Source organism: Trifolium pratense, linkage group LG4, assembly GCF_020283565.1.
Source record: "Trifolium pratense cultivar HEN17-A07 linkage group LG4, ARS_RC_1.1, whole genome shotgun sequence".
NCBI lineage: Eukaryota > Viridiplantae > Streptophyta > Magnoliopsida > Fabales > Fabaceae > Trifolium > Trifolium pratense.
In genome coordinates, this window is record NC_060062.1 from 18,899,101 (window position 1) to 18,925,838 (window position 26,738).

The following is a 26,738-nucleotide window of genomic DNA, read 5'->3' on the forward strand; positions in this document are numbered from 1 at the left end:
GATATTTGGTTAAATGTGAAATTAATAAATTAATTTAACACCCATCTCTTATGAATTTTAAACTTCCTCTTTTAAAGTTACAAAGTTAAAGTTAAATGGTTAATAGGGATGGGAATCAGATCGGTCTACAGGGACCTACAGCTAACTTAAGACCTTAGCCTACATATGTTTAGGTCAGGTCAGACTATTTCTTTAAATAGAGCAGACAAAGATTTTTTTATAAGGCTATTAAGCTAAAAAAACTAGATTTTAGGTCATTAAAAAAGTCTTTCAGGCCTACTAAGTCAACCTATTTAAGTAAATATGAATAATATTTTTACACCTATTATTATTATTATATATTAAAATATTTACTTTGATTAAATTATAAATCTATTGACTTTTTTCAGCAGTTTAAGTTTATTAATTGATCAGTGCATTTTAATGCACATTCTTTTACTATTGTACTAGTGTATTCCTATGGTTTAATTTACTATTTTTACTATTTTAATGTGTTTTTATATTTAAGTTTATTTCTAACTTTATTTTATTTTCGCACTTAATTTATGAATAAATAGCACTTTGACACCCTTCCAGTCCGCAGGTCATAACTGGAGCTACGAATATCGGATTGAGGCGCTGGAAGATGCGTTGGAAATCTGAGATCAAGAGCTACAACTTTCATGTTGAGGCAAAAACCCAGTTCGGAGCGCAAGTGTGTCAAATATTTACGTTTATGTTCCAGACTTTATGAAAATAATGTAATTTCGGGTCAAACTTATGTTTTTCGACCCGTAGCTTTTTAAGCCCAATTTTCTCTGAGTACTTAAGCAAAAACACAGCTAGGGTTTCAGGGGAATTCTGATTTCACGCAAAATAATAGAAAAGAAAGGCTGCTACATTCTCATGGAGAACTAGCAACCCTAGGTTGATCCATTGGTATACGGGAACATCGTTCATGACTTCTTGAGGTTCAATTCTTAATAGTAATTCAGTTTATTTATTTATTGTCTTCTCTTATCAATTCATGCTCTTTATTTATTTATGAAACTCGAATATAGTGATGCTTAATCTCTATTTTGAGTTATATATTGTGAGACTTTTCGGATTGATTCATCGCTTGTATGACTAGTTCGAATAGGAATTGATATAGGTTTTTTCGCGCTTAGCAAAAAAGGGTTGGTCGAAATCTGTCATGATACAAACCGTGTTCTAAGTGACGCTTGTTCACTACTCATGGTTAGTTGAACACATTCTTTGCTTAATCGAATGAATTCGTATAAACTGTTTATCGCTTGTATAATCGGTCTTATAAACCAACCAAGGCATGAATATATAAACAATATTTTATGTGAACCGAGGATAGAATCATAACGAAGTTTTCCTAAAACCAATGGATTGATCATCTTTTTATCAATTGAACTTCTAATACTCTTTCGATCTAAACAAACCCAAAACCCCTTCTAATTGTGTTATTCATTGTTCTTATTTTTACTAATTATTAAATTAGAGGTCCTTGTGAGACGACCAAGGTTAACTACCTTGTTACTACTTTTCTTAATTAAAACTTATTTTGATCACGAAACGACATTGATCATTAATCTACAATAACTTTTCACATATATAAATGTACTATTATAAACTAAAATTAAATATCAAAAAAAGTTTAATCTCCTTGATTTATTAGTTTATTAGTATATTTTAAAAATATATAATTATTTATTTAAATATATTCATGTGAAATTAACTTTTAAACAAACTAATAGACCATGACAAGTCACATGCCAGACTGAAACCTTTAATTTTTTGACATATCAAATTTAAACTTGACAAAGTCTAGCTCAATCTAACTCATTCCCAACCCTAATGGTTAATATTGAGACGACACTTCATTGAAGTGAAATTAATAAACAAATGAACAATCATTGAGTTGGGTAATAATATTTTAATAATTTAATCTAACAAGAAAAATTCACTTATATTTGGAATAATATATTAATAATTCATTAAAATAAAGCGATAAGATGACATGCTTATTTTTGTTTTTTTTTTTTTTTTTTGATAATCACATGCTTATTTTTGTTCATTTATCTAATTTTTAAACTTTCAATATATATGGACGAACAAAGTTTAATATTAATAAAAAATTATTAAATGATAAAATGTTTAAGATTACGAATAAAGACAATGGTTCTAAAATCTCTGTTTCTTCTTATCAAAAAGAGGAGAAAAAAACCTCTGTTTCTCTCTTGCTTTGAGTCTCGTCATTTTGGAAAATACCAAACTATAAATCATCATTTTGAATTCAGAAACATGAAAGAAAAATCATAAACGGAAAATAATGAAAACAAAATATTTTTTATATGTTGAATTAGACACTAAATTAGAGTGGAGAAAAGGTTAAAATATAATCATTTAATTAGTAGGATAGTTTCTTGTAGACGTTGAAGACAAAAGACTCAATTATCTTCAACTAACACTTGGAAACGAAAAGAGAGACATCAATAACAACAATACTCCTTCAATAATTAGGTAAGATTTCACTTATTAGTCTCCATTTTTAGGACCATTTTCAAAAAAAGAAAATTAAGCTTATATGATTTAGTAGATCCAAAATAACTTTATAATAATACAAAGAATGTGTTAAAGAGTTTGTTACTGGATAAGAAAATACATTTAAAAAAATATTATTGAATAATAAATTGAATTATAATTAGAACCGTCTTGCTTGTTCAAAAATAATAATAATTAGAACTGTCTCATCAATATAATTCCGTTAATAGTTGTCAGAAATATTGCTCGCAATAATCTGAGTTTTTTTTTTTTTTTTTTTTTGTGATCAAATAATCTGATCAATAGCTAAAAATTCACCTTTTGAGGCTTAGCCAACGTAAAAATATATAATTTGTACTTCCTCCGGTCCTATATATAAGGAATAAATTGAGAAAAACACATATATCAAGGAGACTTATTTTTTTTATTAAAAATTCTAAAATGTTATGTGTTATTCCAAAACTAACCTTGGGAATGTGTTTGTATAATTAATGCATAACATTGAAATAAGTTACATTTTATAAAATTTAATAAGGGTATTCAAGGGATTATCTATTTAATAAAGAATAAATTTAAAGAGTGTTTCTTATAATAAGGACAAAAAAAAATATCAAAGTGTTCCTTATATATATATATATATATGACTGGAGGGAGTATTATTTTTGTCTCTAAATATAAGAATTTAAATCACGGAAATTAAGAAATGTGATAGTAATAATAAATTTATTTATAGTAAACATTCTTTTTACAAATTTTTATCATTTAAAAGAGAAAATTTATTTATATTTGATCATAGAATTTATTGTAATGTGTAGAAAAAGAGGTAAATGTTGGATTTCAAGTATGACTGGTTAAGTCCTACATCGACTATGAATAGAAAGAATATTAAATTTATATATAAGAGATGTGACTTATTAACCTAATATTTTAAGATTTTGGGTAAAAATATGATGTCTTACTCATTTGTATAATTGCTCTGACTTCATCCAACTGTAAACTAATTAAGTGTATGTAACTAAAAAAATAATAAGAAAAATATTAAAGGTCGGGAACACTAGTTTAAAAAAACAAAATATAGTAAAGTTATCTTGAAATTTATGTTGATAATAATTTTAAAATATAAAAAATATATTTTTAATATAAAACTTACCTTTTTTATTTTCTCGACACTGTCAACATGACACAAATAATAAATATAGCTGAAACTAAAATTCAGTGATTAAAATGAAAATTTTGTGAAACTATAGGGAACAAAAACATATTTAACCCTATATTTTTATTTTTAGTTGTACAAATATTTTATGTGTACTTTTCTTGTAATTTCTTTGTTGCTGTCCCGTAACAATCAATTGAAAGTTATTACTATGTACCAAGAAAAAAATATCAACGAAGGTTTCATTATCATCAGCTGTTGTTTCTTATCTATCTAGAGTAAGGAAACGTAAAAGCTGAAACTTATTGAAACTGTACAAAACCAACTTTCATATTATAGTATCATTTTCTCTCACATATATTAATAATAATTGTACTCTTTCTATCAATTATTCCCAAGTGGGTCTATATATTTCAAATCCCATCCTATCCTAGTATCACTTCTCTTCTTATACAAGCCACTTTACAACAACACAAACCTAAACCACTTTCAGATCCAATATGGTTGTTCATAGAATTGAATTATGCATTTCTATGGTTAGAATGGCCATAGAATTTGTTATGGCAGTTGCTGAAACAGTTGTAATTGTTCAAGAGAGAAACTCCGAGCCTTTTGTCCCGCTTAATCGCGCAAATACCCCTCTTCCTTTTTATGGTTACCTCCGTTGATGATTTCGATCTATCAACTCGCGAATTTGTTTCCTTTTTGTATTTTTATTTTCTGTCATTGAATTTCTCTAATTAGATGTATGTATGTATGTATATATAATAGATCATTGTATGATAATATTCCTTTTTAGTGTGTGTATCAAATTTTATTTTGATGCAAAACTATGTAAAGGAAAATTGATGCCCATGTTTTTCGGGTTTGTTGAATTTTTAAGCTCTTGGTTTAGTTTCCAAGCTGCAATTATATATGTTGATTAATTATGATTAATTAATTATGTTGTTTTTTCTGTTTCTGTATATGTTCTTCTGCTGTTCCTTAATTACTGAATCTATGATAAATAAAATTCTTAATTTTGTAAAACACAAGAAACGACCATGAACGCTCTGTTTCTGTATGTACTTTGTTTAACGCTTATGTTTGGATTTTTTATATTATTGTTTGGTTGAAATGTTACTTTCAAGTACTTTTATGTTAAAATTAAGTATTATGTGCATAACCGTAAAAAGATCAATCTCATGTGCGGTTAAAATAATTTAGTTGATTTAGTAGTGATTGACACTGAAGTTGATAGGGAGGACTATAGTTTGATTTCCTGCAATTGTGATCGAGAGGGGTTGAAACCACTTGATGCCAGAACTGACCCCCAAACAAAATTAGACGGATCAATGAACCGGATATTGATGGCAAAAAAAATAAATTAATTCGTAGTTACTAGGTATATATTACAGGATCAGTATTCGAATTCCAGACTTTTTATTTCTTACACTTATAGTATGTGCTCATAAAAAAAAACACGAAGAAAAAAAAATTCTAACCATTTGACTAGTGCAATGTACGTTTAAGACATCTAATTAGGTGAATAGTCCTGTATCTAACTATGTAACTTAGGTAATTTGGAATTCCTCTATTTTTTATTCTTTCCATTTTTTCATTCATTATAAATACAAAAATGTTACATAAAATGAGTCAAAATCTATTTTATACATCACAAAATATTTTATAAAAAATTAATAATAAAGTTGTAAAAAAAAGAAAAATTAATAATGAAAAAAATTTAAAATAATAAAAAATGGAAAGAATCTTAATTCAATGTTTAAGGCAATTTCGTTTGAAAATAAAACTGGTTCGGCAAAAGCAAGAGAATTTTTTTATCATTATTTTTTAAATATATAGATAGAGTCGTGATTAAGCACGGTTCTTTACTTTTATTGGTTGCTGAAAAATAAAGATGCGTGCCATCCCAACATTTTTTCTTTATTCTATCCCATACGTTATTCTAACAAAAATAAAAGTAAACTAAGGTGCTTGTTTTGGGCCAAGCACAGATGCTCGAGCAGAAGAGGATGTCGAACAATAATGTCCCGAGCTAGCCTACCACGAAGAGCCCACGAGCCCTGCTCGACTCACTAACGGTCTGATACTCTCACGTATCGTAACGGCCGTAAATCGGAATGATGAGCATTTACTGCACATCAAGACCTCCAAGCCGTTTTCCGGCAGCCACTTGATGGCCATTAATGCCATCAAGGGTCTTGACCCAGCGCTGGGGGCTATATAAACGCAACTCATTGTCATTTGTAAGGTACGCATTATTTTAGCACAGAAAACCTTCACTCCACACTAAAACTGACTTGAACGTCGGAGTGCTTGCAGGTACACAACACCCTCCGCTTCAGCAGGGGCTTTGCCAACATCAACACCGGCGCGGTCACACTTCTGATTCGGTAAGATCAGTGCTATATGTATCCTTTAATTTATTCTAAACTACATTAGGGAATAAAATGAAAATGAGGTGAGGGTGTGTTGGATATAACTTTTATTTAAGCAAGAAAAAGGAAAATATTTCAGGTAGAGTTACCCATGGAATGGAATTTGTTGCATTACCGAGTCTGGAAGTTGCGTTGCGGCACTGGCACATGACATGAGGAATCCAGTTTGTTTGGTGGATGGGGTGTTGATAATACAATTATGGAGGTGTTGATAATAAATAATTAATGTAGTTAGAAATTTGATTGGCTCTTATAAAAAGGTAGTACAAACTTATATTATACTATAAATTTTAATGTAGGCTATGTTATGTAGTACAAACTTGTACAGGAGAAACAGCTGTACCGACAAAAATCTAGAGTTTTACATTTTTTTTTTCTTTCACAAAAATCTTAATCTAGTCCGGGAGTCAGTTCCGACATTAAGTGATTTTAATCTCCTCCCGATCATAGTTGTGGGAGATCGAATCGTAGTCATTCCTACCAAGTTTAATGTCAATCACCACTGAATCAACTAATGATTGGTCAATATTTGGGGATTCTTGCCACCACCGTTTTTCCGTAAGACATTAAAAATCCAAAAAAATAAGCGAATAGTAGAAACATGTGTGAAACTCAAATGAACGGCAAACTCTCCCTAGAAGTTTTAACGTTGTTGCATGCTTAAGTCAGAGATCGAAACCAGTATCTTAGTTAAAGCTAGATCCCTAGATTTTGGAGATTTAGGACAAATAATAAAAATGGACCTCTAATAAAAATGAATTTTTTTATAAAAAAAGCATCATATATTTAAATTGTAAATAATATTAACAACATAAAAAATAGTTATTTATCTGTGTAACTACCATATTAAAAAAAATCATATTCCGTAACGTTGAAATTGAAACTATAAATAAAATATTAAAAGATAATTAATAAATAAAATTAACATTTAGACAACAAATAAAATAAATAACAAAATTGATTGTGTTTTTTAATAAAATGACGCAATTGTGTGTCGAACACATTCTCTCCTGATTCAGAAATTAGTATTACAACACAAACACGCTAACCACCTGAACAATTGTCACCTCATAAAAATAAAATCTCAGCACAAGTATTCAACTACTTTTAACATGATGGGCCCAAAAATAAATATATATCGAGCCCCCCAAAATTAGGTGGCCCAGGGTTGTAGGCTTACTTGTCCAACCTCTGAGCCGACCCTGACAAAAAAATAAATGTATCACCGTATCTAAACGTTATTGTGTCATTGTGTCGTTAACACATTTTGTCTAAAGTGTGTAAAACGATCATATGAGTCCTCTAATAGGAGACGATGATAGATAATGTCGGTTGCCTTTGTGAAAGTTTAAACAAAATGTACAAAGATTTATATATATGATTTATAATGAACGTGACTATACATGATTTATTCAATGGTCTAGAAGAATACAAAATGTGTGCACTTGGACCTCGTGATTGTGAGATATGATATCCAGACACAAATGATCCTATACGGGGACTGTGGTCGAAAAGTCCCACTCAATGGATCCACTCTATTGAAAATAATGAGGACATATATGATCTCAAATGAAGACGACAAAGACACACATCTAAAATAACTCAACAAAGTAAGTAATATATCTTTAGAACAAAACATAAATCTTGAGTGAGGTAAGGCCAGCACATTCCTCAACTCTAGTTCGTCCAATGGTTTCAAAATCCTCAAGCATATATATATTTTTTCATTTACTAAATGGTGATTTTTTATATGGTGAAAAAGTTGATCAGCTTTAAATTATTTTGAATTAAATAAAAAGATTATAAAAAAATAGTATCAAATAGATAAAATGTAGTTAATTTTTTACTTAATTAGTAAAATTGTCCCTTAAAGACATTTTTTGTTTTACATTGGTCCCTTAAAGAAAAAAATTTCTGAATAGGTCCCTTAAATACATTTCCGTTAATCAGTTTGGTCATTTCCGTCCATTTTCTTTGGTGTTAATTTAGATGGACTAATTTAGCTTCTTAAAAAGAAATTATTTGCGGTAAAAAAAAAGTTAATTTTTAGTTATATAATAATAATAATAATAATAATAATAATAATAATAATAATAATAATATTTTAAGGAATATAATAATTATTATTATCAAAACATATTTCTTACTTATAATAATGATGAAAGGAACAGATTCGATTGTACAAAATAAACATGTGACAATGTCTTTAGCAGATAATTTCCAAATCCCAATGCTACAAGTGCAAATCCAAGTCATCCAATGACTCATGTCACATGGTCTTTCACATTTTTATGGTAAATCAAAAACTATCATCTATGCATAATTGTAGAGGTTAATTTTCTCGAGATGACTGAGATTTATTTAAGAGGTTGACCTCTCCCAACAAATATTTTTTTATACGCATCGACCGAGGATCGAACACAAGGCCAAATGATTAAAGACTCAAGTATCTACAACTTGTGTCTGTTGGTCATTGTCTTTCACATTTTGATTCAGCTATATTTTTTTATTTTGGTTTACATGGAGGTGAGGATCGAACCTACAACATCTAGCAAAAACACGTGAATAAAAATACATATATATTTTAAATGCAGCTGGATTCAGTAAATTTAACGGTAGATACAATTGTGTAGTCAGTAAAATTAGACCATATAATTTTAATTGGACGGTTCAAATGTCAACTTAGAATTTTATATTAAAACAAAATAAAAAATTCTCTTAAAATATAAACTGTTTGATATGTAATCAGACGGTTCACAGCGTTGACTGCATGCAGGCATGATTGCACTGAATTAGCTTCTGATACTTAGTGCTATTAATATATTTTTTTTAACAATATGGACTTGGTCTAATGGTAAAAAATATGTCTTGAATCCGAGAGATTCTAAGTTGAAAATTGCTTTTTAGGCCCCCATGTTGCTCTTAAACCCTCCAAAAATCCCAAAATACCCCTTATTTTGGACCAATCTAATTTGGTTCATACAATCCGAAACACCAAATATTTCGTATTATAGAATACGAACACGCTCTAGTTCGTTTCGCTGGTACCGAAGTAGAGTCCTATGGCGACAACAGGAGGTCAAAAATGGCAAAAAGCAAGAAAACACATGGCTTCGTAAATTAAGATCCGAACTTGCTTCGTTTCGTATTGTACCTTACGAACACGCTATTCTTCGGATTTACGAACCGAATTGGTATATTATACCGGTGAAACCCCAAACACTTCATCACTTTGAAGAAAATTGAAAGTTAGGACTGTGAAGGGCAATTTTTAGGGTTTCAATCTCAAACAAAAACGGCTAACAAGAGTTTCATCCAATCAGTTTCATTCATTCCCTTCCATCCGTCTCAATAAATCGCTACAAGAACAAAGGTTTTCGATTGCAAATTTCCGAATCTTTCACTCATACAAGTAAGATTTCAAAATAATCTCTCATCTCTCATTTTCTTGCTTTGGATTATTTTCGTGATTATGTTTTGAAGAAGGGTTTTTATTAGGTTTTGAATTCCATGAATTTGGTATGTTAGTTAAATTTCGGTATAGGGTTTCTATTTTTAGTTTGGTTTATGTGCACCAAATGTTTGAGAAAATGCTTGAATGAGAGATAGCATAAATTTACAGATAAACATGTATTTATGTGTATATACATGCTATATTGTAGTTCAAGATTGAGTATGTCTGAACTTTAGTTGAATGTGGGGTCTTTATGTTTGTGATGAAAATAGACTAAGTGGGCATAAGTTATGGTGCATAAGGCTTATGCACACCATGCATAAGTACCCCACATTGCTTAATGCGCCTCCCAGTTTGCTTAATGCGCCCCCATATTGCTTAGCCACCCCCATATTGCTTATCGCGCCCCCAGTTTACTTTGCGCGCCCCCCAAATTGTTCAGTGCGCCCCCAAATTGCTTTGCGCACCCCCCAAATTGCTAAGCGCACCCCCACCCCCAACATAAATAACACACAAAACCATTCCACAAGCAAAATGGTTTTGGATTACAACCCTCTAAAACCATTCGACAGTAAAAATGGTTTTGGCATTATAAGTACATCTAATGTGAAACCATTCCACAACAAAAATGGTTTTGGGGGGGGGCGCGAGAAAATTTGGAGGGTGCGTGAGAAAAAAATGGGGGCGCGTGAGAAAATTTGGGGGTGCGCTATGTATATGGGGGGCGCTAAGCAATTTGGGGGGTGCGTTAAGCAATTTTCATTATTTATGCATGGTGCATAAGGAAAAAGCTTATGCATCATAACCACTCCCGACTAAGTGCATATATTGAGAAGATTTATCTTTGAATGCCATGTATACTATAGTAGTTTAAATTGCTAGGTAAATTGATTAATAGACTGCTTGAGTTGTGCTTATGGTTAAAATTATTGTGAAGCAAAGCAAAATATCAGTTATTGCGTCTGAATTGGTGCGAGTGTAAGTCACTGAATGAATTTGTGGACCATGCAGTGTTCTGTATAGAAAGTAATGACTATGTTAAATCATGGCTAACACATATCAGCTAACAAAATACTAGGAAGACGTTAGAGTTGAATTGGTAGCTGATTTAATTTGCATCTGAATTGGTGCGAGTGTAAGTCATTGATTATGGAATGAATCTTTGTAGTGCATGATAAACATTCACGGATAGTAAATATCCATCGGATACATGACCAAGTCTTGCACCGTAGCCAACGTTAAAACTTTTCAAGAAGAGATTTAACTCTCATGTTTATTAAAAATTGTTAATGTTTGTATAATTGATCGATCAACTATTTCAAATAAGTATAAATCATGTTTATTGTGATATATCAAATTGCCTCATTTTAATAATGTTGTCATTGAACTACTCCTATGAATTATGATTACATTCCACAATGTATTGAGAATCTTACATTTAAAATTTCAAAGACCAAACTAATTAGAACATAAATGACAATACTGATTAGGGATTTTATGGGCAGTGCAGTATGGAGTATAGGGAGAGAGATATGCTCAATCAATATTAGAGGGGTGGGTCACAGGCACAGAGTAGATACAATACAATGCCTATCTGTTATTTTATATTGTGCATAGTTAGTGAACTGTGTTCTGATATGTGCTTGTAATTCTCTGGTATTTAGATTTTGTTAACCAAGCATGATTATGGTTTGATCATAAAAGAATTAATAGTTGTAAGTGATTGAAGTTTTCATAGTTAGTGATTTTGAAATGATTGAATTTGAAAGTATTTTTTAAGTTAAGCATCTAAATGTTTTTAGATATTGAATTTTAGAGTATTTTTTTTGTTGAGCAAAGTATGAATTTGCAGTGTTTGATTTGAATTTTGCAATGTACCGACCGGTATCTCAGGTGCATGAACAACAGGAAAAAATAAACGACTTTTAGAAACCTGCCTCTAATCTACGGTGGTTTTGGGACATTGTTGATGCTAGTGGTTTGAACTGTTGATTGAGGAGGACAATGCGAATGAGAAATGTGACGTGTTTGAAATTTGCAGGACGGTCCGAGCGGAGGTTAGAGAAAAACGTGATAGTGACCTTACATTGGAAGAGGCAAGAGAAGTACTTGAAAAGGTTTACACCGATTTGGAGCCTGTCACGACATATTCAGTGCGACGAAAGAGGAAGAGACACTCGGTGAAGGAAAAAAAAAGAGGAAGAAGAAACGCTCCGGACAGGCCGGTCCAAGTCAGTAGGAAGTGTAGGACTGTTTTCTATTTATGTTTTGGAATTATTGTATTATATTAGTTATTCTAATTTGTATTGACTTTTTGTGTCATTGAATCTCAGTGTGAGGTGTTACCCAACAAATAACTAGCCTAATTTTTTTTATCTATGTGCATGAATGAAATGGGCCTCACCATAAATTTCTAATTTTTTTAAAAATGTTATAGTCAACAGCAACGATTTTCTAGTGTTCTCTAAAGTAGCTCACAAAAATCGTTCTCTAAAGTAGACAAAGAGAACGGGTTTTGAACCATACGCAACGGTTTTTTGGTGTTTCCATAGGACGAAAATGTTGTAGTATGTGATTTCGGTAGTTACGATACGTACACATACAAATTCTATCATAATTTACAAATTGGTTTCAAGGCAAAATCGTCAAGATGGGGACCTGAGAGTAATATAGGGGGGCCTAAAAATCAAATCCTCTGAGTTTGTAACTATTTTAAGAGCTTTACAAAATCCTCTAGCTAAAGTATAACTTTACAAAATATTTTGTCAAATTCATCGAAACTTTTAAATATGCATTAAGTTTTATTTCAACTTAATTAATATGCTTCTACTTATATGCAGCTATATATGAGTTACTTTCTAAGATGCTTGTATGACTGGAAAATTTTATTTGTTATACTTAAGGATATTTTGAAAAATTCATCGTGTTTGTGGGGGTTTAAGTATAAATGTTAGGGTATGACCTACAATTTTCCTAATAAAACTATAAAAAATAAATCCAACCCGACATGTTGGACTGACTATCTAAGCCCAAAGAAAATATGATAGTTATTCAATTTTTCCATTTTGTTTTTATTTCAATAGAATACCGAGATACTCTTACATAGACACATGTATTTAGACACAAAATTTAGGCACACACGCATAAATCAAAAAATTTAAAAGAAAAATAAACTAATCACATAAATGAATATTACTTTAATTATTTTATCTTTAATTTTTTTCCTTTCATATACCTAACATATAATATTTGGTGTTGTGTCTAACCAAGTATTTCTCACTTATGCTACATTTTCTTCCAGTTTGAGACCAATTATAAGATGAGAATTGTCTCTTAAGTATAAACTTTTTGTTCACACCAATTCACATTCGGTATGATACTTCTTAACAATACTCTTATTATTCCTTTCAAAAAAGCTCTCGTCTTATTATAATATATAAAAAAACTTAGCTTACATTTTTGTAGTTTCTAACTTTCTATGGTACATAAACTCTATTTTGGTCACTGGGAAAGCTTGAAATGATAAATTTGAAGGTTATCAACATTAGATTTAGCAAAATTACTTTTCATTCTTGCAGTGCGGAACTTGCCCCAGTTGATTGGTGAATATTTCGGAGGATTCCTATCGTTTGTCAACTCTGCCAAGGGCTCGACATCAGTGTAGAGTGCCGGTTTCAAAAAGAACGGAATGGAAAATCTATCCTTCTCAGAGTTCACCATAACTCTGTGCTCTACACTCTCATAAGCATCATTGCTCCAAACCTGCATTACTTGATATTATATCAATCTCACATACAATAGAAAACGACTAGGGGTACGAACAAGAAACACTTTAGCACACAATTTTCAATACTGTTTTTTTCGTAGATAAACAAAATAACAATAGCTATTAGAAACTCATACACATAAGTGGACAAGCCGGAGTTTGAGCCCAGTTCACAACATCCGAACATACAATTTACACATTTTGTCTGCTGAGCTAGAATTTGTGTACTCAATATAGTTCTTTCTATTGATTGAAATTTTAATAAAATGTGGATCACACCTAAATTTGAAATGACTAATTTATCCGAACTTCAACCAATAGGCTAATACTAATAAGAAAAATGAGAAAGTGCTTGGTACCTGAATCATATCACCAACATTAATGATGAAGGAATTAAAAATAGGCTTAACTTGAATCCATTCTCCATCTGATTTTCTCTTAACTTGTAAACCACCAACATCATCTTGAGCAAGCACAGTTAAGACACCAGTGTCTTTGTGACGTCCAAGACCAAGAGCAAGATGAGGATAAGGGCAAGGTGGATAATGATTTAGTCTTATATTGCTTGTGTTATGTATGAAGAAATCACGGAACCTACTTGGTACTAAACCTAAACTCATTGCAATAAGTTCCATCAATTTATAAGCTAGTTTCTCCACTTCATCTGCATATTCTTGGCATGCTTCCCTAATCAGAATGTTGCACAATAATTAATTAAATGCCTTACTGTGAAAAGTAATTAATTAGTACCTGCATTTTTGCTGTTTCCTACTGTAAAATTTTTGATCGATTGGACAGACATAAAATGTCACATAGATGTCAGCAGAGCAGATTCATTTAATAATATGGATGCGCAAAAAGTAAGCATTAAATGAATCTTTGTGGCATCTATGTGACATTTTTCATCTGTCTAATCAACCAAAATTTCACAATAAGGACCAAGGTTGGAAACGATAAAAAAGTGGGGACTAAAAATATAATAAAAAAATGTAGGGACTATTTTTAGAAGTCCACCAAAATATATGGACTAAAGACATATTTAACCCAAATGTCAATGATTAATTTGATTATTAATCATTGATCAAAATTGTTTTGACACATCTTTGATGTTGCTGAGATGTGTCCAATGGTGTCTAAGGTGTGTTGAAGCAAAGATAAAATAAATTGTTTGGAACACTTGTTGAGTTGTCCGACAGTTTTATACAGGTCTCGGACACCGGTCCAAAGAGTGCCGCAGCAAAGGAAAAAACAATTTTTTAGGACTTGTCTGAGTTTTATGACACGTCATATGTGTGCCATAGAAGTGTTGGATATTGACATGTGTCTGACATCGAGACACGCTTAATCCTAAAAGTGTCAGTGTTTTATAATATTTAATATCTAATCAAAATACCTGAAATCAGGAGGATTATGAGGCCATCGATTTTCCCATTGAAACTGAAAACTTTGCTCATCATCAGAAGGTGGTATAAAAGTTGGTTGTTGCACATTAAAATCATAAATTTCCTTCCAATCCCTAACATTTTTTGTATGCTCTGCTTCAAAATACCCAAGCAAATTAACTTCATCTCTTCTAACCTCAACCTTTTCCTCCAAACTAAGTCCAAAAAACTTCCTTGAACATTCTTCAATCCTCTCACGTTTATCCAAAGGCACTTTATGATTAATCACTTGAAAGAAACCCCACTCTTTACATGCTTTACCTATTTCTTTGACTAAACCTTCAATGGAAAGTGAGTTGGTGATGATTTCATCTTTGTAGTTTATGGGAGTGAGATCAATTAGAGGGATACCTTCAGCAATGATTATTGAAGATTTTGGTCTGTGTTCTTGGGATTGAATAAATGGTGAACTTGGCTCTGTTTCTAGATTAACCATGGTTGTTGTTTTGTTTGATCCAATGTTGTTTGTATGATTCAAGAATATGGTATTTTACTTGTAACATAAAAAGGGGAGATTTTGTTACATTGAATCGGGACAGGTTTCTGTTATGCTCTGAGGTGTTGGTTTGCTACACGATTATGGTATTTTACTAATTTTCTTAAATTAGTTTTATACGGTTAAATATGTTTTTAATCCCTACATTTTACTCTATAATTAAGAATAGTCCTTACATTTTTTTATAGTGAAAAAAGTCTCATATTTTTTTTCCTTATCAAAATTAGTTCATTCCGTTAATTTTCTACTTGGTCACCTAACAAAATACTGATGTGATAAAGTGTGACAAATGATATGGTGACATGTGTCAATACATTATTAAAACAAATAAAAATTAATAAAAAATGAATTAAAAACAATTTAGTGGCTATAATTTTAATAAGTGGAGTTTCTAAATTTCAAACATCAGTCTCTATAATAATATTCCTATTAATTAATTAGCTATGCTCACAAGAGACTATATTTAAAGTCTTTTGATTGCAATTCTTTGTATTTTTCTTTTTTCAAATTGTATTATTTTATTTTAGTAAGATATTCTTTTTTATTCCGATTTTAGTAATATATTCTATTATATAATGTTTATTTTAATTGAATTCGAAGAAAATAGTTGTACAAATATTTTATATACAGAGTTGGAACTCAAATCTCAGACACTTTATTTATTTGTACAAGTATGCTACTCGACAAAAAATAAATAGTTGTGCAAATAAAGTACTTTCTTTTGAAGTTATTACTAATTTTACTAAATGCAAATTTTTGTGGAATTCCATTACTCTGTTTTTTTTTTTACTAAATCAACAATTGTTTACAACTAATTTTGTCCGGACAAATTTTATATCTATATCTATACCTATATATAAATAGGATACAAAAAAAATTGTGTGGATTTTTTATAATACCAACAATACCCTTGATTTTTTTTAACATAAAAAATCTTTTATTAACAAACTCACCGTAACATAAGAAATGTAGACGCCAGAGGAGAAAACTACGAGAAGGAGTAAAAACTACGAGAAGAAGAAAATCAAAGACTCAAAAGCTTGGCAGGAGATAGGAAACTTAAAACAAGCGTACAGGTACTCACTCTTTTCATGTAGTGTTCTTTTTTATTTGTTTGGATCAAGCTATTCACGTTTTTGTTTTATTTAGTTACTAATAAAAATATTCAGTAGAAAGACGAATTTAGATAAATAGTTTTAAAAAAACATCAGAAAACACTAGGCAACGAAAAATAACAATAGAAAGTACTAAAAACATCATTATAAATGGAACTTGAAAACATTTTCAATCGGTCTTCTCTTGCTTCACACGGATCAATTTTAGTGTTTTGGTAATTGGTGCTTAGGTAACAGATGAAGCTTCACTGTCAACATCGATAGTAGGTACATCGTCGATACTATTAGTCAGTCTCTTTTCCAAGTTCTTGCTAGTTGGTGTAGTAATTGAATATGTAGTATCAATTTCATCATTGGTTAAATCACCCCCTTCAATAGCCTCCTACATATATAATTGGAGAATAGATCCACTGCAGTGACATTACTCTGCACTGGGATCTCATCATCATAATTCTATTATTTGACTTTAGCCACTCACATTCATCATAATGAATGGTTGAGATCACGTTGCAGAGTAATGTCACTGCAGAGGATCTGTTATTCAATTATATATGTATGAGGCTATTGAAGGGATGATCCAACCAAAGATGAAATTGATACGCAGCAGGAATCAATTAGTATAACACTAACTAGCAAGAACTTGGAAAAAAGATTAGCTAATAGTATCGAGGATGTACCTGTTATTGATGTAGACGGCGAAGCTTCATCTGTTGCCGAAACACCAATTACCAAAGCACTGATTCGTGAGAAGAAAGAGAAGACCAATTGAAATTGTTTTGAAGTTTTTATATTATAAAGTGTCTCCTGCATTACTATTAGTTTCAAGTTTTGTTTATGATGTTTTATTACTTTCTGTTGGTTTTTTCCGTTGCTCAGTGCTTTTTGATGTTTTTTTTTTTTAAAAAAAATATTTATGTAAATTTGTCTTTATACTGAATATTTTAATTTTTATCATCACTGTACATTAAATTCATTTTTTTTTAATTTTTATTTTAAAATTATTATTTTAAGGCTTAAATATCACATTCGTCCTTGTATGTACGTGCTTTTTTATTTTAGTCCGTGTATCATTTTTTTAAAAAAACAAAGTCCCTAAATATGCAAATCTTGTTGATTTTCGTCCCTCTCATTAAACAAAGACTGCGTTTGTAGCTAATTATTAGCTACAAATTCAACCGGTAGAAATAGTTTTGAATGTCAAAGATTTTGAATTTAGCAATGTACCCCTTTTTATTGCACAAATGGGCAATGTGCCACTCCCCACGTATTTGTGAGGTTTGCTCTCTTTTCATTAGTTTCATTGATAATTATGTTGATGCTTTGTCGATTCTTAAAAATAGTAAGAAGATATTGATTGTACTCATTATTTTGAGGTGTTTTTATTTATAATATTTACTCCTATATTACAATATTAGTGGTGTCAACAAGAGTGAAATAGAGATTACCCATTTCCAATCATAAAGGTCAAAATATATCCTTAGTTAAAAAACAAGAAAATAAATGGATTTGTTTGCTTGTTCAATAAAAAATCTTTGAAAACGATTGAAATTTAGAAGATAGGTAAATAAATCCAAATTCTTGCAAGTAAAACAACATAGTTTATAAGCCACCATGTTTGGTCTAGTGGTGACTAATTTGAGTAATATGTTATAAGTTTTGGGTTCAATCCCCAACTCATTATAAACTAAAAAAGAAAGTAACATAGTTTATTGGTTTCTGACTCAGCATCCCAACAAAAAAGTCCTTCGATAAAAACTCTAGAATCTGATTTTGGACGGCTGCTAATCACTTAATTGTGCATAAACATCAATCATGATTTGCCTCATTTCAACATCACCAACAAAGTAGGAAAGCATATCTCAAAGTTAAGCGGAAGTTTTTTTTGGTAGATAGACGAAATGATAAGTCATTAGAAACTTACACACATAAAGTGAAAGGACCGAGGTTCGAACCCTATCATAGCATCTGACATTAGCAATTTCGGCATTCATGTTCGTTGAACTAAAATTTGTGAACAAGTTAAGCAGAAGTTACAACCACTTGCCCTCTCCAATGTTTATAACTTCGATGTGGGACTGGAAATTTCTTCTATATTAACATATTAACATTCCTCATATAATACTAACATACTACTACTACTACTACTGTCTCTTTAAGACTCAATTTTTTATTTATTTATACCGTACCAATTTGTATATTAGAACATACCGCGTACCGAAAAAGCGTACCGACTATGTATACCCCCCACGTACCCGAATTCGTAACACATATTGAAGTGAATTGCGAACCATGTGACTATGTTTTATAGTAATAAAGAAATGCATAATAATTGACAATAATCTAATCAAACATACTCATGCCACACCACAGCACAGTAAAATTAATTAAAGGCATGTGTGATTTCAATTCAATGGTTGAGATGGATATGTTATTCGGGATCTATATTTTCATACATAATTATTCCACATACACACTAACAGCAAATTCAATTGTAGTCACTCATCAGAAACACTGTCTTTGGATCAATCTGCTACAACATATTATTCAATTTATTCCAATATGCCCAATTTATTTACATGCACAAGCTAAGTGATACTTATCTTATACTATATCTTTAAGCTATCTTATAGTCATAAATTTGTACGTTCTCCGCTTTTTTCTTCTGGAAATTGCTACTCTTTCTGTTGATAAGAAACTTGCCCCAATTGTAAGGTCTATATTTTAAAGGATTTTCATCATTTATCAGCTCCTCCAAAGGCTTGACTTCAGTGTCATGTGCAGGGAAGAAAAAGAAAGGAATTGAAAACCTTTCTCTTTGAGAGTTAACCATTACTCTGTGTTCCACACTCTCATATGCATCATTGCTCCAAACCTGCACAAGCAAAACAACTTCAATATAATCAAAAAAACATGTAGCACAGACACTTCAGATTGAAGGTGTGTCTGGTGCTTGATGCATGTCAGTGTCCAATATCGACATGATATCAATGCGTTAATGTCAATGTCGTGTCTGGTGTATGTGTGTTAGTAATTCATAGCAAAACAATGCGGTATGACTTAGGCCAAAAGTACCTGAATGATATCACCAACGTTAATAATGTAAGCATCTGAAGTAGGTTTCACAAGAACCCACTCTTGATCTGATTTACGCTTCACTTCAAGTCCTCCAACATCATCTTGGGCAAGAATAGTTAAGACACCGGGATCTTTGTGTCGTCCGACGCCAAGAGCTAGGTGAGGATAAGGGCATGGAGGATAGTGATTGAATCTAATAAAGCTAGTTTGAAGTTTGAAGAATTCTTCAAACCTATTTGCTTCAAGTCCTAAGCTCAATGCTATTAGCTCCAGCAACTTAAAGGCCAACTTTTCCATCTCTTCAAGATACTCATCAACTATAGCCCTGCTCATGTTAACATTAATTTTAATCACAATTACATAACCCATTAAATTGAGTATCAATTCTACCTTTGAATATTCTAAATGACTCAAACTAAAAGAACACTGCCTTTTTCAAATGGAATTATTTTCACTTTTTATTTTAAGTATCAATCTTATGATTTGGATTCTCTCCAATAACTCAACCATAAAATCGGCTATAAGGTGAAAGATGTCCACCTTTACACGTTTTAGGTCATATCACATACTCTTATAATCCACCCTATTCATACACAGAACATCTGGAGCGTGACCAAAGTGACCCAATAACAAAAGTTAACAACATATCTAAGATAATTAAACTCTATAATATTACCATAGAGTTTAGATTGATCTAACTCAAACCCACAAATTCGACTCATAAGGTGTTGTATACTCATCATTTATGAACAATTTGAATCATATAACATCTTATCCGTTAACTTCAAACTAATCTTGTTCATAAATGTCCTATTTATAGGGATAATTACACTTTTTAATTGAGTAACTAACTACAAACTAGTTCTCAACTAACCAAGACATTATACTTAAGTGGTTAATGAGCTTCACCAAATGACTGGTTGTTCATGAGAAGACTGTTGGTTATTGCCTTTGAATTGTGCAAGGAAAACAGAAAATTGGTCTTGTTACAGGACATCAAGCCAGGCTTGATGCTTGCTGCGCCAGGCTCAATGAAAATGCAGGTTTGGGTGATGCTCTCTGCCATCTGAGCCAGGCTTGGAGCGGGATTATATATATCCCCTGTTTTATGTTTTCAGCCGCAAGAGGGAGGAAAAATGTGATTTTTAGGGTTCTTTCTCCAACATGAAGGCTAGAGTGTTAGAGGGTTTCTCTTGGGTAATCTCTAGGGTTGGGGAAGTGATTGTAACACCTTGTAAACACTTATTGATTGAATCTCTTGGTCACGGGGAGAGATTCGGGAAAAGGGTAGGATTTAGGAAAACTCTAAATTCTTGAAACTCTTGTATTGAATCTTTGTAATCAAGCTTTTCATTGATAGTGGAACGGAGAGTGGCTCTCTCCCCTAGAGTAGGTCGGTTTTGACTGAACTGGGTAAACAATTGCTTCGTGTTCTTTACAGTTTTATTGCTTATCTTTTGTTCGTGATTATTATTGCTATTTCCACATTTTGATTGCTTATTCGATTTGCTCCACACATCAAGATTATTGGTGTGATTATTAAAGAATTCACAACAATTGGCGCCCACCGTGGGGCAAAGTGTTAATTGGATTAAGTACCATGGATTCAAAATGGGTTATCGAGGGACTTTCGGGAAACAATTTGGAATTGTGGAAAGTGAAGATGGGAGCAAGAGCAATTTTAAGGTTCGGGATGATGGATAAAACACGACGTGTTGTTATCCGGTGCCTCGGAGGTAAAAATCTAATGGAGATCGCGATGGTGAAGAACAAGGTCAGCCTGGAGAGGCGGTGGAAGAATACTCAACATCGGCCTGGAGAGGCGGTGAAATAATACTCAACATCGGCCTGGAGAGGCGGTGGAATAATACTCGGTTACAAGGTGGAGGACATAGTGGATATACCGGTTTAAGGCTTTGGTGGAGGAATCTCGGTTTGAGGTGGAGGTACACCAAAGTGGTATGGCTATGGAGACCTTGTGTGGAAGCAACGGTGATCAAGCTTGGTAACTTGTTAGACTGCGGGAGGTAGTTGGACACAAGGAGAGTTTGAGGTTGCAGCTTGTGAAACCACCTAAAAATTTCAAGGTTGGTTGGAGGCAAGCATATCTTCAAGAGTACGGAAAGCTACAATCCGGGGTTTGAAGAGGGTACGGTGTAGCTTGTGGGTTGTCCTAAAAATCCAGGGGCAATTGGAGGCAAGCATTTTTCGGGAGTACGGAGAGGTAGACTCCGGGGGCCGAATAAGGGTGGTGTAAACTTGGAGAGAGCGGCATGATGGTTGGTGGGAAGTTGACATCACCATCAATTTAAAGGCAAGGTGGAGATTGTTGGTTATTGCCTTTGAATTGTGCAAGGAAAACAGAAAATTGGTCTTGTTACAGGACATCAAGCCAGGCTTGATGCTTGCTGCGCCATGCTCAATGAAAATGCAGGTTTGGGTGATGCTCTCTGCCATCTGAGCCAGGCTTGGTCTGGGCTGCGCCAGGCTTGGAGCGGGACTATATATATCCCCTGTTTTATGTTTTCAGCCGCAAGAGGGAGGAAAAATGTGATTTTTAGGGTTCTTTCTCCAACATGAAGGCTAGAGTGTTAGAGGGTTTCTCTTGGGTAATCTCTAGGGTCGGGGAAGTATTTGTAACACCTTGTAAACACTTATTGATTGAATCTCTTGGTCACGGGGAGAGATTCGGGAAAAGGGTAGAATTTAGGAAAACTCTAAATTCTTGAAACTCTTGTATTGAATCTTTGTAATCAAGCTTTTCATTGATAGTGGAACGGAGAGTGGCTCTCTCCCCTAGAGTAGGTCGGTTTTGACTGAACTGGGTAAACAATTGCTTCGTGTTCTTTACAGTTTTATTGCTTATCTTTTGTTCGTGATTATTATTGCTATTTCCACATTTTGATATTCGATTTGCTCCACACATCAAGATTATTGGTGTGATTATTAAAGAATTCACAACAAAGACGAGTTCAGTTTCTGGGTGGAACAATTTTTTAGACAGATTTTACTTATCGCGCGGCCAAATTTCATATTATTAGGACTCCCTTCCCCTAGGAAGGGGAAGCTTAACACACACAAAAAAAAAAAAAAAAAAACTAATTACCAACTAATGAGATAATTATTTACTCTTAACATGAGACTTTCAACAATCAATTAATGAATAATTGGTATTGATTAAAGATGAAATAATAGCTACCTGAATTGTGGGGGATATGTGTTAAGATTCATGATATCAAAGTAAAAGGAGAGAAAAGTTTGAGAAATCTGTAATGAAACTAATAGAATTGATACAAATGAATGTGTCAAAGTACAAATGAGTGCAACTTCTATCTTATATACTAACTAGCTAATGGATCTATACTAACTAGATAATGGGTCGAACTCTATATAGTTCAACAGCCTCCCGCAAGCTGGAAAGTGGTCACAACACTTCCAGCTTGGGATCACTAATACAAAGGTACATCAATATAAAGAAAATACAATGAAATTTGCCATAATACATCGGCTAGAAAACAACAACTAGTAGTGCTTAACCACCATAAGGAAGAAACACAATCTATCAAAGCCAACTAAGGGCAGAAGCAAATCAACAAAGCCAATTAAGGCACAAAGCTTAACCATCAAGAGCACTCAATCACTCAAGATAGAAGCAAAAAAGAGAATATCAAAAGGGTCTGATGTCTACAAAGTGAAGCATCAATACTCAAGTTGTGCTAAAGGTGATTAGCTCATCTAAGGACCAACAAATCAAGGAGAAAGATCTAGTAGAGAATATCAAAAGGGTCTGATGTCTACAAAGTGAAGCATCAATACTCAAGTCGTGCTAAAGGTAATTAGCTCATCTAAGGACCAACAAATCAAGGAGAAAGATCAAGTAGCATGGTTGATGGCTAGAGAGTAAAGCATCAATACCAATGTTGTGCTCAAGATGAGATAGCACATCAAAAAGAAAACCAAATAACCACTTGACAAAGCAAGCAAATTCAAGCTGCTCAAGAGAAAGCATAAAAGCAACAAAGCCAATATGGCTAAGTACCTGCCTAAAACAGGGCAACAAAGAGTAGATTAAAGAGTTCAAAACCGGTCTTGAATCTTCACAATACGAGAAAAACTAGCGGCAACCACAAAGGGCATTCAAATAAGACTAAACTCCAACACTTGTAGGAGGCAAAACAGAAGCAGTGAGGTACCAAACAGGACAACAAACCACTAATATGGGACTATGAAAGAGGAGATAAGCTAAGCATAAGCCAAATCAAAAAATGTCTCCAATCTTCAAATTTCAAACTATCTGCAAGCATAAGCCAAATGCATAAAACTGAGGACAAGCAACCAAGCTGCTACTAGACTTGAACCTTTAGACTCCAAATTGGATAACCATAACAGACCTAAATACTTGAACCAATTTAATAGCTTCCAAGCCATAATCCAAAGTACAGGTAGAACCAGCAGCCAAATTCCAATCCAAACTTTTCATGTGCTCAAGTAGAACAATATTACTGTACCAAATCTCTATAAACCCTTCTCAACATATGTAGCTTGGCATAAAATTCAGATGACAACTTTTGGAGAAGATGCATTTTAGTAACCAGATTAATAGTAAACTTGGTAACAATGAACTTCCAACTTGAATTTCCATATCACAACAACTAACTCTATATCATTTAATCTGAACCAGTCTTGGATAAAACTTCACAGAATTGACAATTTGCAGGAAATCATTGATCAATTAATAGTAACTGTTAGAGCACGTCAAAATCAGAACAATTACTAATGTCAAGCTTCCGAAGCACACAATTGTGCATCCAAAATACCAGTGATGTAGAAAATCACAACTAATGCCAAAACCAATCTTCAATAAGCAGCTGGAACTATACTTCAAAGAACATTCAAAGCCAATGAATCTTTGATCAAAAGTAAGCTAAAATTGATCAAAAAACCAGCCTCTGATGCATATTTGTCTCTAACTTCATTAGAGCTTAAAAAAAATCAATGACAAATTGTATCACAATGCTTCAAGATGAAGACCACTAATCACATACGAGTAGCAAAATCAAAGAATCAAACTATCAAATCATCATCCATTGAAAGAATCAAAACTGAATCTTCGGCAAAACTTCAAGAATCGAAAGATACACCACCAAACCGACAAATCAAATAGCCTAACCTTCAACAGAATTTGATGAACAATGTAGACAAACCTCAAGGATTGAAGAGAGCAAAATTCAATTCTGCAATCAGTATCTTCAATGGTGACAATAACACCACTCACAATGAATCCGAAACTCAAGAATCGTCAAATCATATCCACCACAAGATCGAAAAGAACCGCAATCTCACCAATAACTGCCGCCAATGCCGGTGAACTCAAAGAATCAAAGTAACATAATGAAATAACGAACTGCCACAAGTTTTTAACGAAGAAATATACAAAGAATCATCGAAATTGAGATTCTCATCTTCGTCTCCTTGAATCATTATGGAAAATAACACAGCACCAGAAACAGAGTGCAGATGATATGCGATCGAAAGCGAAAATGGAAATCAACTGAAATTCAATCAAAATGAAGTCTCAAACCCTAGAATTTGGGGAAAATGATGAATTAAAATTGCGAATAAAACAAAATCGCAATCAAACACGGAACAAGAATCAAAAAGAAGAGAAATCAAGAAGTCAGATCAAGAACATGAATTGGAATCACGAAAAACGCAAAACCAAATTGAAACGGGAAATGAGAAAAGAACTAAAATCGAAAACTGAAAATTGAATCAAGATTGAAGAATATTCTGAAAGGAATTAAGAACCATGGACAGAGAAGAAAATCGAAACTGGAAAATGAAAAGTGAGAATGGAAGGAAAAATAAAATCCGAGAGTTGAATTTTCTCGGGAAAATTGCAGCGGAATTGTGTGCCTAAGGAGGAAACCAGGCTCTGATACCATGTTAAGATTCATGATATCAAAGTAAAAGGAGAGAAAAGTTTGAGAAATCTGTAATGAAACTAATAGAATTGATACAAATGAATGTGTCAAAGTACAAATGAGTGCAACTTCTATCTTATATACTAACTAGCTAATGGATCTATACTAACTAGATAATGGGTCGAACTCTATATAGTTCAACAATATGGAAGGGATGGATTAGACCATTGAATAACTTGATCATCATCTTCATCAGAATTGAGAGGAACAAAAGTAGGATCTTTAACAAGAAAATCAAACACTTCTTTCCAATCCCTAACATTCTTGGTATGCTCTGTATCATAATAACCAGCTGGATTAATCTCATCTCTCGCAACTTTCTTCTTATCCTCCAAACTCTGAGCAAAGAACAATCTAGAAGCTTCCTCAAGTCTCTGTCTAAGACTCAAAGGAACACCATGGTTTGTAACTTGAAAGAATCCCCATTCCTTGCATGCACTTCCAATTTCCTTCACTAAGGCTTCAACAGCAGATTGATCTGGAACTTCATGGTTGAATATTGGTGAGAGGTCAATTTCGGGAATTCCTTTGGCTTCGATTATGGACAGTTTTGGTCTGTGTTCTTGTTCTTGAACAAAAGCTGGGTCTACTTCTCCCATATTGTTCTGTTGCTAGTGTTTGTAAAATCAATGTTGAAGATGGGTTTTGTTTTGTGTTATCTTATATTAAGAGGCTGTTTCAAAAACATGACAAAAAACATACGCAAGTAAATACGTAGAATAGATATTGTAAGGCAAAATTGCTACGGAGCTCCACGATACCGATATGGTGATATGAAAAAAAATTCAAAATTCCCAATATGATACGGTAATACATTATATAAAAATACATATATAAATGCACAATATACAAAAATAATTAAAATTCGATAATGTAATAAATTAACATTCAAATTACTTAAATTGAACATGTAGCCAGCCAGCCTCTAAATAGAGACTTAAACGCAACAGATACAAATAAATAATGATGACAAGAATAATTACAGGATACAACATTACATGGTCTTTTATCGTTATTTACGCAATCTTGTTTTGTTTTCAACATAATCTCTAATATATATGGAGTTCATGCTAATAAACGGAGGCATAACTATTAACAAAATGTTGGAATAAAGTTCACATTGGTGTGTGAATTGAAAATAAAATTGAGTCTCATATCGGGTATTAGAACATACTAGTGTGTTGTAGCATACTAGTGTGTAATTTTGTGAAAATAAATAAATTAAGTCCTACACTTTGATGATATTGGACATACTATTTATTTATTTAATTTATTGTGATTTA

At 32.6% G+C, this 26,738-nt stretch overlaps 2 protein-coding genes across 2 annotated transcripts; both read right to left on the reverse strand.

Moving 5' to 3' along the window:
* Positions 1 to 12,793: 12,793 nt before the first annotated feature.
* LOC123924236 (jasmonate-induced oxygenase 2-like) lies at positions 12,794 to 15,355 on the reverse strand. The gene is made up of 3 exons (XM_045977062.1): positions 14,737 to 15,355; positions 13,703 to 14,030; positions 12,794 to 13,339 (listed from the first exon to the last, which is right to left on the reverse strand). Exons 1-3 carry the CDS (start codon positions 15,219 to 15,221, stop codon positions 13,079 to 13,081), a joined length of 1,074 nt encoding a protein of 357 aa, XP_045833018.1. The 5' UTR covers positions 15,222 to 15,355; the 3' UTR covers positions 12,794 to 13,078.
* A 3,508-nt stretch (positions 15,356 to 18,863) lies between these two features.
* Positions 18,864 to 26,186, reverse strand: LOC123924237 (protein DMR6-LIKE OXYGENASE 1-like). The gene is made up of 4 exons (XM_045977063.1): positions 25,603 to 26,186; positions 22,671 to 22,688; positions 19,469 to 19,796; positions 18,864 to 19,268 (listed from the first exon to the last, which is right to left on the reverse strand). Exons 1-4 carry the CDS (start codon positions 26,052 to 26,054, stop codon positions 19,011 to 19,013), a joined length of 1,056 nt encoding a protein of 351 aa, XP_045833019.1. The 5' UTR covers positions 26,055 to 26,186; the 3' UTR covers positions 18,864 to 19,010.
* Between the last annotated feature and the right edge of the window lie 552 nt (positions 26,187 to 26,738).

Bases quoted from the DNA above. Each gene is read 5' to 3' on its own strand.
- LOC123924236 (XM_045977062.1), bottom strand. From the start codon at position 15,221: ATGGTTAATCTAGAAACAGAGCCAAGTTCACCATTTATTCAATCCCAA. The intron at 14,031-14,736 runs GTATTTTGATTA...CATTCTGATTAG, and splicing joins CATAATCCTCCTGATTTCAG to GGAAGCATGCCAAGAATATG. The intron at 13,340-13,702 runs GTACCAAGCACT...CAAGTAATGCAG, and splicing joins ATGTTGGTGATATGATTCAG to GTTTGGAGCAATGATGCTTA.
- LOC123924237 (XM_045977063.1), bottom strand. From the start codon at position 26,054: ATGGGAGAAGTAGACCCAGCTTTTGTTCAAGAACAAGAACACAGACCA. The intron at 19,269-19,468 runs GTACTTTTGGCC...TTGCTTGTGCAG, and splicing joins ACGTTGGTGATATCATTCAG to GTTTGGAGCAATGATGCATA.